This window comes from Vicia villosa, linkage group LG6 (genome assembly GCF_029867415.1).
Source record: "Vicia villosa cultivar HV-30 ecotype Madison, WI linkage group LG6, Vvil1.0, whole genome shotgun sequence".
Taxonomy (NCBI): Eukaryota; Viridiplantae; Streptophyta; class Magnoliopsida; order Fabales; family Fabaceae; genus Vicia; species Vicia villosa.
Genome location: NC_081185.1, coordinates 115,191,214 through 115,206,909, shown reverse-complemented (window position 1 = coordinate 115,206,909; position 15,696 = coordinate 115,191,214). Strand labels below are relative to the sequence as shown.

Below are 15,696 nucleotides of genomic sequence, written 5' to 3'. Positions count from 1 at the left end.
TTACCGTTAATGTTTTGATTCAAAATGCATTAGAGTGGTGTGTCAAGCCTAACCCTAATCATAGATCGACAAAATATTTTCCAATACAATGAAGCATGAAAATCTTTGAATCATAAACTCAATTTATAAAAACATCAAAATCATCAACAACGGTTTTAACAATTCATTACATGACAAGATTTAGGGACATCACCCTAGCATAGTATAGTTTAGCTACTCATAATGTTTAAGAAAATAACAAGAGTAATTGAAGTCATTACAAGAAATTATCGGTTGATATGATCTCCAATCGCGAGTGCTCTTGAAGATCTCTTCCAAAACCCTTGACTCTTCTTTCTCTGTAATTCTCTATGCTCAATGATCCAAGATGCCCCATTCCTTCCTCCTGTTAGGTTTTAGTAGTGTTGGCAGTCATTCCTCGTATCCGAAAGGTCCAAATTACCCTTAATGAGTTCAAGGCTTTCAAAATTACAAAACTTGAACATCTGCCCGCGCCTAACAACACGGACCGTGTGCAGGAACACGGGTGCCCGTGTTGATCAACTGCTTCAGCACCACAAATTCACTTTCTGCGCAGCTTTTCACACGGACCGTGTGCAGGAACACGGGTGCCCGTGTGAAACCTCTGTTTTGCTTTCCAAAAACATCTTTCCAGCCATCTTTTGACACGGCCCGTGTTGACCTCAACTTTGGCTCTTTTGGCTACTTTCTCCGCTCGTGCTCGCCATAAGTCTCTACCTTTCCCGTGCATCAACCTGGCCACACACAAACTAACAACCAACGCATAAAACGGCACTTGAATAATACTCAAAACACACTAACATGCAACAACATCACACAATCGAAAAACAAGAAACTTACTTCAAAAACATATGACAATGCCACTTAGTATTACCAAGATTGCGAATTTCGGTCGGAAAAAGATGCGGAAACTTACTGGAAATGGTGACCGATCAATGAGTCTATGATTACTGGGGGCATATCGCCCATAGTGAACATCTCATAAAGTCCTCGCGAGGCGAATCTTTCCAAAGTTCCCGCTAACTAGGGCAAATCTATGCAAGTCCAGTTCAACATCTTGATCAACACTCAGTGGCGTGTCTTGAATCGAGTAGTAAGTTACTATGATACTGGGGGCAACTTTCAAGACGTCCACATCTCCCCACAGAGTCAGGTTCATAAGATCATATCCCCACAAAGTAATCATTAAGATGATATCTTCAAAAGTTCTCGTCCCGACACAGATATGGATCCCCAACAGAGTTGACATCTTCAACACCACCGACACTTTGTTCTTCTCCAACATGGCCTACTAATATCTTTCATCCCCAGTCAGGATCCATCAAATTACTATTCATCCCCAAGCAGAAGTCATAAATCCCCAGCTAAACATCTTCAAGACGAAATCAAACATCAAAATCACAAAGACCTGGGAATTTATTTTCTCGACTAAATCATATTTGCATATCATATGACACAAACATATTCATACATCATATACATCACTGCATAACAAATCCATAACATACAAAGTTTCTCATTTATTTTGAGATACTCATTACATAAACACATGCATCACAACATAAGAGAACTAACCTCTACTTTTCAGGATACCACTATCTCCATTTACAAGAGTTAAGTCGACACCTCTGACGGTTCCTTAACAATCTATTTTCAAGTATTAAGTCGATACCTTTGACGGTTCCTTAATATATCAAGAGTTAAGTCGACACCTTTGACGGTTCCTTAACGACACACTTCAGATATAAGTCGACACCTTTGACGGGTCCTTATACAATCTATCTACATATCTGAGTCGATACCTTTGACGGTGCCTCAATGATATGCTTCGAATATTAAGTCGATACCTTTGACGGTTCCTTAATGATCTACCTTTGGAAGTTAAGTCGATACCTTTGACGGTTCCTTAATGATCCACCTTCATATCTAAGTCGATACCTTTGACGGTGCCTTAATGATATGCTTCGAATTTAAGTCGATACCTTTGACGGTTCCTTAAATAATCCAATTCAGACTTGAGTCGATACCTCAGACGATTCCTCAACATTCAAAGACTAAAAACAGAAACCTCGCAACAATCAATACTCCAACAACTACCAGATGGCATCTACAAGCCCATCTCCGACAAAAGTCCCTCCTTCAGCTAGGGCAAATTTCTTAGTATTCTAGTGTTCAATCACCTTCTACCTTCAGATACCGACTGGCATACAAACCACTCTACATCTTCAGGTTTAAGATAATTGAACAGGGGCAGCTGTCATACCCCAAAATTTGCCCATCCTATTTTTCTCGATTCAGATTCAAAGTCAAGGCACAATGTTCAAGGACACTCTTCCTAAACAATGGTTCGAATAACTAGGGTGTCAATCTCTCTGAAGAAAATGAATGAATCAAGAGCTCCAGGGCACCTCATATGGTTTATGATGTTTCAGACTATCTCCATGACAAAGTTCAGGCTCTAATTCAAAATATTTCCATCTCCAGCATGTTCATGACCCATTACAAGACCCATGAAGCCATTCTTTTATTTTTTATCATTATTATTTTATTTCTATTTTTGAATTTATTTATTTAAATTCTTAAATAAAAGTAAACAAATAATAAAAAACATAAAAGATACAATATTGATTTATTTTATGGTCAAACCCCGAGTAAATATTTGAGTTTACTATAGAGAAATTTGTGAGGAAGTACTATCTTAAAAAAATATTAAAGGTTTGAGTAAATGGGCCTAATTGATGGGGTGTGAAGAGCAAGCCCATTTATGCATAATTTTGATCTTGGTTCTATTTATTTTGATTTTTATTTAAAATAAATCAAAATAAATCAAGTAAATAATCAAACATGGAGGTAATGCACGAGGATTTGTTTTCATGATCAATAATCAATCAAGAATCAGACTTGCAGCTAATTGAAGCGTGATTGGTAACATCATTGGGTTCAAAATGGCAAATTATAAATCTCTTCCAAATCAAATCTCAATCTCCTAAAATTTGGAGATTTGACACAAATTTCTTGACCTAAATCGCTGCCCATATATATATATGGAGATAATCAGACGGAAAAGGAGAGAATTCGGCATCCTTATGACCCCTAACAAACTCAAAAAACTCAAAAGTTGCAAGAGCCAACGCAAATCGGTTTCTAAGTTGGAGAATGATTCAAGAGGGTTTGAAGATCAAAGCATACTCCTGGAGTCTTTCTGAACCTATCTCGACTGTGATTGAAGCATAAAGCATCGGGCATCCCAATATATGAACTCGGTTTGCACTCTATTTTCAAAAGTTTCAATTTCAATAATTTACGAGTCATAAATGTAATTCGATCATATATTCTTGTTCGTCTTGAATTGTAGAACGTTTCTGGGCTATTTGATTGAGTTTTAAGTGCAGGTACTGAAATATGCCATTGTTAGGGTTCCGAGTTCTTCAAAAGGGGAATCCTAATTAGAGGCAAAATTAGTCCGAATTATGGGTACCGTTGAACTCAGAAGCTGATTTCCCATCGATCCATGGGTTCATCTGGAATTTATTTGCAACGTTTCATGATTTTGGTTTATGCAGGCTTATGGTGACGCTTAAAAAATCGTAGGTAAAAGTTTTACCCACGTTTGGTCCGTAGGCAAAACGTTGCCTCTGCTGCACAGTTCCAACGAAGAAGATGCACAGTACAGGCGCGCGAATTCTGTTTGAAACGCTGAGCGTTTGTTTTTCTATATTATGTTTTGAGTGTTCATTGTTGACAGCAAACGGAAAGTGGCCTGATGGAAGAAGGGACGCCCCATAGGCTTTAACCCACGAGGACGCTGGTTCGAACCAGCCCCCAGACATTTTATTTTAATTCCATTCTTCAAACACTCTTCTGCCGCAGATCCCACACAACTCTTCATTGGAAGACCACCGTGCGACCACAGTATCATCCCTTTGATCCTCAAGCCAGTAGATCCTGCGCCTTAGATGGTGAGGTCCATCATGCACTCTTCTGGGGGTCACATGCACCGGAATATTCAGCTAAGTTTTTCTTTTAAATTTTTTTTTTAATTATTTTAATTACATAAATGTTTCTTATTCCTCTTACTCTTTGCTTTATTATTTCAACCATTTATTTACTTTTATTTCTATAACTTAATCTTTTTATAATTTTACTATTGATTATATTTTATCAAAATTTCGATTTTTTTATTCTATTAATAATATTGTTATTTTAATTTAAACGATTAGATTTAAATTCTTTTAATTGTCTAATTGTTTCATTAATTATCAATGCTTTTTGATTAAAATACACATTAGGGTTAGTAATTTAATCGAAAATTTATCTTTGCCGATTTAATTAATTGGGTTGAAAACCAACAATTAACTAATTTGATTTTCACTTATTTTACTTTATTAACCATGGTTAACTTGTGCCCTGGTTAGGGTTTACGAGAACATACCCTACACTGATGAACTTTCCTTTTTCATGCTTTTTTTTCAGGGTCGACTCTTCAAAGATCTTCCGACTGTGCGCCTGATCAAATTCAAAGTTAAGTACACCCTTTTAATTTAAAGTCTATTTTATTTGCCTTTTTGATATTTAGGGTTTGCCCTTATATTTCTGAACAGTGCATGCATTCACTTTCTATTATTTTGCCTTTGCCCTTGTTTCAGGGTTTACCTCCGAGGCAACCTCCGACTCTAACCATATCAGATCAAATTCGAAAGCTAAGTATTATTTCGTATTTAGTTTAAATAATCACTTCTATTTCATTTTGTTTTCTTAACAAATTAGGATTAAATTTAAATATCTATGAACTGCCTATACGCTCACGCCTCGTTGTTTCTTCTTTCAGTTCTCAATGGTCAGAGTCAATGCTTCAGGCAAACCTTTGCCCACCAACCCTGTCAGGGCAAATGCCAAGCTAAGTACTTTTCATTCATTTATTTTATTAATTTCATTATTCCTTTTTATGGTTAATAAAGTTCGCCTTCGAACCGATAATGCACTCACTCTCTGTTTTCTGCCTCTTCTTTCTCCTTTTCAGGGTTTGTCAATTTCCAAAGCTACGTTGTTGGTAACCTTAAACCCTATTTTTATTTTATGTCTTTTATTATTATTACTTGTGCCAAACCCCATTGGGGATCCGCTGGTTTCACTTTCCCCTCCCCTTTATTGCTTTATAACTGCGTGGTTAGTAATTTAGGGAGTGCAAGATTGTAATTGACCTAGAATAACTAAATACAAGATAAATAATTGAATCGAATCACATGATTGGTGCACACACGCACGCTTTTGGGTAACCCTCTCTGTTGCCTTGTTGCCTTGTTGCCTGTTGCCTTGTGTTTTTGCAGAATAAGTCATGTCCCTCGAATTTGAGGATACCTCAGCCATGATGCCTCGATAATTAAAGGTCATACGACCCTAAATGATGCTGCCTTCGATACACAAATGTGACCTCGACCCTCGGAAGATGCCTACGGAAAAAGGCTGAGGTATCTTCTGGCTGCCTACGAATAAGGCTTATTCTGATCCTTACCTTAGACTACCTGCCCTTCTATGGCATGGGACAGTCTTATGGCAAAGGATGCTTCGACGACCCTTCAACCTCCAAACGAAAGGCTTCCTGCCCTCTTATGGCAAGGATTGACCCTTTCATTCTGAAAGGCTAAAAAGAGACCTATCATCTGAGTTTAAGGTAATTGCCCCTAATTGCCTTGCAATGCTCAATTTTCATATTCTTTCTCACAATTCTTCAAAAAGCCGGCTACGCTCATTTACGAGCTAAAGTCCACTTTTTTTCTTTCATCTATTTTTTCTAAAGACAAACGAGCAAGCAAAGCAATTAAGAGCCCATGGAAAACCATGGATGCAAAGGGTGCCTTACACCTTCCCTTTGCATAAATTACCCCCGAACTTAGATTTCTTTAAAAAGGTTTTTTTCTGTTTCTTTTTGCCTTTCCGAATTTGTTTGGATAAAATAAAAGTCGGTGGCGACTCTTGCTTACCGCGACATTTCAATCGATAAAAAGTCAGTTCACCGTATTACAGTATCGCATGACAACAAGCTCAAATTGGTACTTGATCTTGTTTCTGCACTACATCCTAAAAAGGCTTAGATTGGTTAAAAAGGTTCTAGGCCATTCAGCTTCTACGGGCACTCACTATTGAAAGTAATAGCGTTATCACGATGATTCGTAACAACCTCTACTACCTTCCATGAGGCCTCCACTGATTGGGGTTCCACCATATGATGCTCATGTTAAGGATTGCTCCTGACATGCAACTATTGGTCTTACCACCTCCTATCTCAAGTTACTCACCAAAGTTCGGGTTAGAACTTTGTCTCATCACAGAGGAACCATCGAGCACCAAAAGAAAAAAAAGAAAATAACAAACAAAGCACACAACAATATATATAGATAAAAACACACAGATAAACAAAAATAGGCTTAACACACTTAAAACTGGATTCCCAGTGAAGTCGCCATTTTTCTGTAGCGGGGAAAATCTGATATCGAAGCCATGGGATTGACTCGAATCAATATTTCGTTTGAAATCGCCACCGCGCTTTATTTTTTCCAAAGGAAAAGGGAAAAGAACGTAAAACCCAAAGTTTTGTTTTTAAAACAAGAAAGAGATCTCAGGTACGGGTGTTGATTATATGAGGGGAAGGTTTAAAGCACCCCTCATATCCGTGGTACTCCACGGGAACCTTTTTGAAAATCTGTGTCGTGTGTGCTAAAAAAGGGTTTGTTTTATTTTTAAAATAAGCTCGGCAAAGCGTTAAGCTTTGGGCCTACATACCTCCTCGGTGCAATGGAGAAGTCAGAGCTAATGTAGTTCCGCTTTTGGGGAAAACGGTTTTAAAAACGAATAAACACTTTGTTGTCGTTAGAGAGAAATACTCAGCCATTGATCTTGAGCATGAGAACAAACAAGTTCTTTGCATCGCAAATGAAAGAAGGGCTCCAACTCGGATAAAATCAACGAGTATGCCACTAGCTCTCTCACGCGGAAAAGATCTCGTTATTATCAATCAATTTCAAAATCGTGGGGTATAACCACTCGTTTCGACAATTAACGGTGTCTAAACTTTTGAAGAAAAGCCACTAAGGGCGAAAGATATTTTTTGAGAAAAGGTTTTGAAAAGGTTTGCAAACATAAGAATATTTTGGAAAAAGGGAGAAGATTTTGAAAATCTAAGAAGTAGGAGGAGATGAAGAGGCTAGCCTAGTGCATAAAATAAAAGCTAAGGAAAGAAACGGTCTAACCAAATTAAGAAGCCAACACTTGACATTAAGAGTCAAGGTAGTTTTCCCATCCTTTGGAATTATCAATACCAACACACTAACACTTGGGGATCCAGATGAACTTATTGTCTTAGCACCACTTTTCATTAAGCACATTAAGATTTTGACGAAAATCGGGCAGAGTAACGGCTGTTTTCGGGTAAAATCCTTATATCAATGCCTTGGAATTATCCATCAAGGGCTTTCAAGGAAATACCTGCACACATAAACATACAACAGTACAATGCCAGACAGACAGAACAATCACAGGGTAGTAATAGAATGGGTCCAGAGGTACTAGGTCCATAAGTCCGAATCTCCAAAATGCTAAGGATAGTAACCGATAGTCCAAAGAGAGCCTTATGTATTTTTTAGATTTTCGGTTGTTTATTAGTGTTTTAGCAAAAAAGTAAAGTATGGTCCAAGTGGACAAAGAAAAATAACGGAAGCATAAACATATGTCCAAGTGGACAAAGAGAAAATGGCGAAAAGTAAATATGATGAAATGATAAAATAAAGCGATAAAGCGAGAAATATAAAGATCGGTATAGTAAAGGTGCGGAAATTAAAGTTAGTTGTTAGATGTTAAAGATAACCATCTTGAAACTTGTCAAGTATGTTATCAAAGTTAGTAATGGAGATCGATGGTGAGTGAATGATGTACTCGGATTTAAATTCAATGGGGTTTATCAGAAGCTTGATAAAATCATAGCGACTACACGATAAAAACCTCCACAAGTCTTAAATCAACCGCATACAATTCTCTTCCATATTTGATCTTTTTTATTCGGGACACGAAATATTGTGCTATGTTAAGCAGATCGCCAAGTGATTTATGTATAAATCACCCTACAACGAGGCCGGTCAAAACTTTATGTGCTAATGCATGCGAGAAGAACGATATGTAGATCGCCTTCCGAAAGCAATACCGCACGAAAAGAAAATAGGTAACGATCTAGTCTTTACTAAGAATCCATAAGAATTCTCAAAGTATTAAGACTTTCATCGATCAAAAGAAAAAAAGGAGAAGGAGAAGATAAAATGCATAAAGATAATCAACTCACACTATCATTAATATCATTCATCTAATATTATGGATTTGGTTCTTTCAAACCTATCAACATCCTAGATCCAATGATATTAATGAAATGGAGGAATAAGAATAAAATTCACAAAAGATAATCAACTCACACTATCATTAATATCATTCATCTAATATTATGGATTAGGTCATTTCAAATCTATCAACATCCTAGATCCAATGATATTAATGAAGTGGAGGAAGTAGGAAACCAAAACAAGCATAAAAAAAGGCAAAAAACCACATTCTGCCAGCAGGAAATCGATTTACCTCTGTAGGAAATCGATTTACCTCTGTAGGAAATCGATTTCCTGAGTGCGGAGTTCAAATTTTGAAAAAAAATAAGGTGGAAATCGATTTCCTACAGAGGGAAATCGATTTCCTGCGCGCAGCATTCAAAAAATCAGCATTAGGAGGCATAAAACTTGACTTAAGCAAACATACAAACACCTTATGATCACACATCAATTGGAGCACGAATTTTCCATCAATTCACCATCAAATAGGACCAATATAGCATCAAAGATGCATCACACAAAAGCACAAAAGAATCACATTATGATGGATGAATAAAGATGAAGAAAATTACCAAATCTTGAACAAAACTTAGATCTACTTCAAGAATCACCAACACAAATCTTGATCTCTCAACAATTGAAGAAAAAAGAGTGAAATGGATGGTGGTTTAGCTCAAAGTTTGTGAGGTTCAAGATGTGACTCACAAACTTTATGAAAGAGAAAGAGCTTTGGTGAATTTGGTAAGGATGAGGAGAGAAATTGCAAGGGGTTTTTTGGCTCTCAAAGCTTCTGAAATGAGAGAGTAGAAGTCTCTATTTATAGAATTGGAGCAAGAGTAGTGGCAATTTGGTCTTTTTGCATTTGGTAATTAGCTTATGTTTAAATGGTGTTTAAATGGTATTTAAATGGTAAAAATGGTAGAATGAGGTTTAAGTGGGTTTAATGAAGGGGTTAATTTTGATGAGGTGGAAAATTGGTAAAATGAAAAAAATAATCAAATAAAATGTGATTGGTGCCAAAATGGTGTCATGCTTCCCTCTTTTTTTTTTCAAATTTCGTCCAGGGAAATCGATTTCCTATATGGGTAAATCGATTTCCATAGTGAAATTTTCAAAAATTCCTTTTCTTGCATTGTTTTGATTTTGCCCGATCTTTTACCTGTAAAATATAAACCAAAGAGACAAAATACATATTTTTGGATTTTGGTTAGTATAAAACAAATAAAAAGATAAAAGTGCTTGATGATTCCCCTCAAAGGAAAAATGATACCTCAAGATTGTGATCTTGATTGATGATTGAAATGCAAATGATGTATGATCTTAGGGTCAAAAATTGGGGTATGACAATAGTACTTATAATACCTTCCGCCTTCCTTGTGGAATGATCACTCCCACTCTTTTCGATAGTGCTGCAATTACAAGACTTCCTCCTACTAGAGAAGCATTTGACCCTTACTTACAAGCAGACAACATTATTGACTTTCAAGTCAAAAATGCTACCTTTACTGCATACATAAGGAGACGGAGTTCCTAACGTGAAACATATAGCTTTCCTTGCACTGTGGTTGTCCAAGTATATCTTTTGTTGCAAATCCCTACAAGTAGATAGGAGATTCTTGACCTTGGCGAACCAATTATATTATGGTAGAAAGGTTTACCTGATTAATTTTGGCTGGACTTTATGAAATCTTAGGATCTGCTACTTCCATACTGAAATGATGCAAAGCTGGCACTAATTTGTTCCTGGTTGACCCATATTGGCTTCTTCGGTTGTGGCTGAATGCAACTTTCAAATCCTCCCTCCGCACTTCTAGAACAGTGAATGAGAAGGATCCTGATGTCTTGAATCGAACCATTGAAGGGACCAAACTACTTTAAATGGTGATGCATAAAATCTTCAAAACAGCTTCACTAGCTATGTATTGATGTTCTCAAAACGTCATAACTTCACCCCATTTATGGCTCCTTTCGCTGGTCGAACACACAACCCTGATTGGTTCACTTTACCACTTGATGATGCTTCAACAGATGCAAGCACAACAATTAAAGACATATGGCGCGCATTTCTTCTTTCTAGACTCATAGTTTATGGGATTATGCCAGTCAATAGTCATGTCTTCTTACTAGCCTACCAGCAAAACTTTGTTTCTCGACAATTTGGACTATGCCAACTCATCCCATAGCCTCTTTTCAAGATATTGCAAATTACCAAAGCTACCATTCCAACTTTTCTAAATTCAGACTTACTTCATTCCAACCAGCCTTCTATATGACGAAAGGCTTTCATTCTTGGTTGACAAACGTTTATATGAACAACATGTTTGAAACTGCTCAAATTAGCAAACATCTAACAAAGGCTTTTTCGTTTGTGCAGGAACATATCCAGAAAGGTAAGCACACGCTCACACATCAAGGAAATCCAGGCGTTCCAGAAATACTTTGAAATTGTCTATGATAAAAATAATCTTAGTTGAGCCGTTGCTGATGCAGCGAAAACCTTGAAATAGAAGTTTACTAAAAAAACTCCCACAACCGAAAATTTCCCCTTATATAAAGCATGAGGATAGATATAGTTTAGATTTTCATTTGCAACCACCAAAGTTTCCAAAGTTACCCAATGCTGATTTTGGTTTAGTATTTTATCCACCTTATTCAAGTTGGTTTACTTGTGGAAACATTTTCAGTGAAATAAAAAATATTCTCAAAAAGCTGCTAAAAGGGTGGATTCGGCTAAGCATACTCTGGACAGTTTCAAAGGTTTTCTTCACTATGACTTTAGCTGCATTTTAACTCAGACATGTCAAGGTGTGGAACTAAAGGATTCCTTGATCATTTCGATTACTCTTTAGATTTTACTGTTTTAATGTTTAACTAACCTCAATGATGTACCTTCTTCAGTAGTATACAAAAATTTATCCCGCTATCCAGGATTCCACTATTCTCACTATTCTCACTATTCTCACTTTTGGGAGTCGGCCGCTCCGGTATCTGGGATCCTGCTATTCCCACTTTCCCATTATTCCACTTTTGGGAGTCGGTCGCTCTGCCCCGCCATCTGAGATTAATAACTCTGGCAGTGTTTAGATTAAATTATATAAATAAATTGTCTCTGATATGAAGTTGTTCTTAGTGCTTTAGTATTAACAAGGATTTAAATTGCGGTTGAATTATTGAAATTCTAATTATGATGTTAAGTTTGCTTATTGAATGATAGGAGTGCTTGTAGACTACATTATTACACTACAAGAAAATTTCCCTATGCCCACAGTCATTTACTATATTTTACCTATAGACAACAAAAACCATCACTAATTCTTATTTATTAATTTTATTTACTTATGTGTTATTATTATTATTAATAATTTTATTTTATTATTATACTACATTGTAATGTTTTACACTCAGATCTTTTTCCTAGCATAAGCGAAGAACTTCCCACATATGTACTTTTTCAAACACGCTTTTTTTCAAACGCTATTCTCACGGAAGGCTTCACATGAGTGATTTTTCCAAACGCGAATTTGCAGTCTGACAGATTCTTCTTAAACCCAAAGGTGATTCGTAATCTCAATGCGTTAATTCAGTTGCGTTTAGGTTTTGGTTCATAACTTCTTCGGTTCAGAATGTTTATGATTTGGTGCATTTTTTACGGTAAGCTTTCACAGTTTCATGTTTACGGTTTCAACTGGTTTCTCTGGTTTTTTGTTTCGATATTCATTCTAGTTGAGTTAACACTAGCATACAACATTATAAAGCTAAATGGAGGAATGTTTACCGGTTACAAATGTAGAAAAATAGAGCTTTTGGTATTTTCCCCCAAGGTATTCGATAAAACGCCTCAACTGTAACTCTTGATTCTTTTTATTCAATTCTTTCACTTCATGATGCTAAGTTGTTATAGTGCTGCTGTTGTTGATTAATGATCATTTGCGGTGTTTGAATTGGCAAAGAATTGTTGTCGTTACTACCGTTTTGCAACTCGCACGTCACATGTTCGAAAAAATGTTTCAACCGTTTTCTTTCCTCTTTTCGCTTCTATTTTGATGTGCATTGTGATGCTAAATTTTCTGTTATTATTGTTGATTGTTGTTGAAATATTGAATTGTTATTTGATGCTTGAAATATTGACACTTTAGTTTTAGCGGTTTGTTATATGATAACTCTCCAAGACCAAAGCATGTTTATTATTGCGGTAGTCTTAGTACTTCGCCCTCTCATGAACTTCAATGTTAACTCCAAGACCAAAGATATATCTCTTTTTCACAATGATTATTGTTGGTGATCTTTTTCAGTTGCAGCGGAGTAATTATTCTTCAATGGAATGTGTTCTTTAGTGTAAGCCACATTTTGACCAACTCTTCAATGATCATTGTCAAGAACTTGTAATCACGTATGTCTTTTAGTTCTTCATGTATAATAAAGGTAATTTTGTTATTTTTTCCCAATCAACTGCCTCTTTAATTGACAATTACTTCATTTGGAGTCGCTGCAAAGCTAGTTGACAACTTTGATGAATTGCTTCCCTATTCAACTTTCACTTCTAAACCATTTTTGTTTATTTTCTCAATCATGAAAAAGGCTTAATGTATTCCTTTGTTGCTTTTAGTAACTTTATTTTATGCTACTTCTGTTTTAGCAAGAAATGATCCCTCAGGTTTGTCATTTTCACATTCATACAATAATGTACAAAATATCAATATAAAGTACACATTAATAGATAGGATTGTTTTTTGTTTATCGTTAGTGTCATATATTAATATTTTGCCTATATTTGGTGAAAAAAGTAGATAGGAATCTAAGATATTAAAATATGACTTGAAAGAAATATTTAATTTGATGTAACTTGTGATAGTAGTTTTGCATTTATTGCATAGGGAATGAATTGAACATGGAAGGGAAGCTTGCAAATGAAGGGGTGATAAAGCCAAACCAAGAAGGACCTTATGAAGATGAAAAGTTCAAAGGATATTTTCATCTGAAACACAAACACAAGGGATACTTTCACAAGAAACCAATTTATTACAAGCATATACAAAAGATCTTAACTTAGACTTGTTCCATGTTGTTCTTGGTATGGTGATCTTGGACATTTTGGAACTATCACAAGAGCTATAATTTCTCTTCAACCAGCCCCTAAAGAGTATGCATACTATCTCTACGTACTTCATAATTTCATTAAATGTTTTGTATAATGAATTTATATATTAAACGTACATGTTTGTTGTGTACGAGTTTCTTACTCAAATTTTGAACCTTTAATAAGGACCAAGGGTTTCAGATCTCTCTGCATGGGAAACCAGCGGGCCAGATTCGATTATGTTGGAGGTTTTGTGATAGTTTTGAGCAAGACTTTATTCATCCTTATAGAAATCAGATTCTAACTATCTATAATTGTAATATGGTGATTCTTTACTTTTCTATCAAAGCTTCAGTTACTAAATGTTCTCATTATGATTGTTTTGTAAAAGCCCTAGATTGTTGATGGAGGTTGTGAAGCTTTTGATCAAGAAATTACTTAATTGCAAAAGGAAATCTGTCAGCAGGTTTTGATTCGTATCTGAAGTAAACTGTCTGTTTTGTTTTAAGTTATTCTTGATTTTATTATTTACATAACTGTCTCTTTTGATCAATTTTAGAGCTCATCAAAAAGAAAGAAGGATTTATGAAATTAATTGAAGCAGTAGAAGATGGCAGGAAATTGGAACAACGGTAAAATATTTGACAATATATAGTTTATCTTGTTCATTAGTTTTTCTTTTTTAATTTATGTTGACAAATCCACATGCTGGCCCTCATTAATAGCTAATATGTATTATGTTAATATGCAGAACCCTTGAGCAAGTTGCTATGGACAAACTTGTTGAGTTGGCTTATAAGAAGAAGCTGGTAATATGCCTATTTAGTTTTTGTGATTATTCTTTGTTGTTTGTCGAGTTAGTTTTAGAATACAGATGTGGCAACTGAATTGAGCCATTTGACATATTGTCTGCAACATGTTATTAGTTCCTGATTCTTTAGAACACTCTATCAAATTTTACTCATTAATTTTTTGATACTAATACTAAATTGATACTAAATGGTTAAATATAGTGGCCAAATTGATAGTGGGTGGTCTTTTATAATATATAGACTTAATTGATACTAAGTTCTTATATATAGGTACCATCTTGACATGTTAATAGAGTCATGAATCTTTTTAAATTATTCAGTGCCATGGACCAGTTTGAGGGTGTTCTGTAGAGACGAGGATTGATTTGGCAGTTACACATTTTTATCCTCGAATTTATATTCTTTGCTTTCATGAAGAGGATTCTTGCTAGATATCGGGCGTTTGAGGAAGCCAGAAAAGTAGCTTTTTGAATCCCATGTTTAAAGATGTCCTAATTGCAACTCCTGCTCTTGACAACTATAGTACTGTTTCAATTGTTGCTGATAACTGACCACTTGCATATAATTGCAAGCCCAGACTACCTATATACCGTATGGGGGAAAAACCCATGTCTGGAATGTTGAATTTTTTTATTCTATGTCCTTAAATACTTGGTGTTATGAATTGATTTGGGTGGGTTTTAAGTAATGTCAATATGTCAACCTTACACGGGTATTATACCCCAAAATTTGCCCGCATCTTTTTCAGAAAGAAGACAACAGACTTCTGTTTAAAAATTGAGAGTTTCATATAATCTTGGATTTTATTTCCTGATTTTATGAATACTCGGTTTTTAGAATTTTTCTTATACGGTATTTTGGCTCGCTGTTGAATTTATTCTTACACCAACGCCAAGTACTGTTTATCATTTCACACATGCTGTTTATTTGAGATTTATTTGCAGATAAATAGTACTGACGCAATTGGTACAGAATTAAATCTTTTTTGCAGGCGCAAAGTCCGGGGATTCAAACTGTACTGGTAACGAGTAAATTATTATTAATTTTTGTTTCCCACTAATTTTTGTACTATATTTTATTATTTTCAAAATCTTTTCCTTTCTTTTCAAATCTCTTTCTTTCAAAATCAAATCCTAACTTTATTCTACACATCTCTCTTTTCAAACCCTACCATACACTTTCTTTCAAAACCTACTACCACTCAAATTTTCCTTTTTTGTACGGAATCACTTCATTCCCCAACGTCTCTATCCTTCTTTTCACTCTATAAATATCTCTCATTTTTTCCATAAATTCTCACATCAAATTTCAACTCATCTCTCAAATTTCTACATCATATTCATTCTCTCTTCTTCCCCGGCAAAAATGGCAAAGTGGATGGATACGTGTTTTCTTATGGTCATCACCGTCGTAGTGGTGATCA

At 35.6% G+C, this 15,696-nt stretch overlaps 1 protein-coding gene across 1 annotated transcript in view; it reads left to right on the top strand.

Annotated features, from left to right (window-relative positions):
* LOC131614437 (uncharacterized) overlaps positions 1 to 14,486 on the top strand; it is a 40,117-nt gene extending 25,631 nt beyond the window's left edge. Inside the window, exons 4-6 of the mRNA XM_058886020.1 lie at positions 14,021 to 14,093; positions 14,213 to 14,270; positions 14,475 to 14,486. Coding sequence (XP_058742003.1) covers positions 14,021 to 14,093; positions 14,213 to 14,270; positions 14,475 to 14,486 — 143 coding nt within the window. The remainder of the gene's footprint in view (positions 1 to 14,020; positions 14,094 to 14,212; positions 14,271 to 14,474) is intronic.
* Positions 14,487 to 15,696: the final 1,210 nt, after the last annotated feature.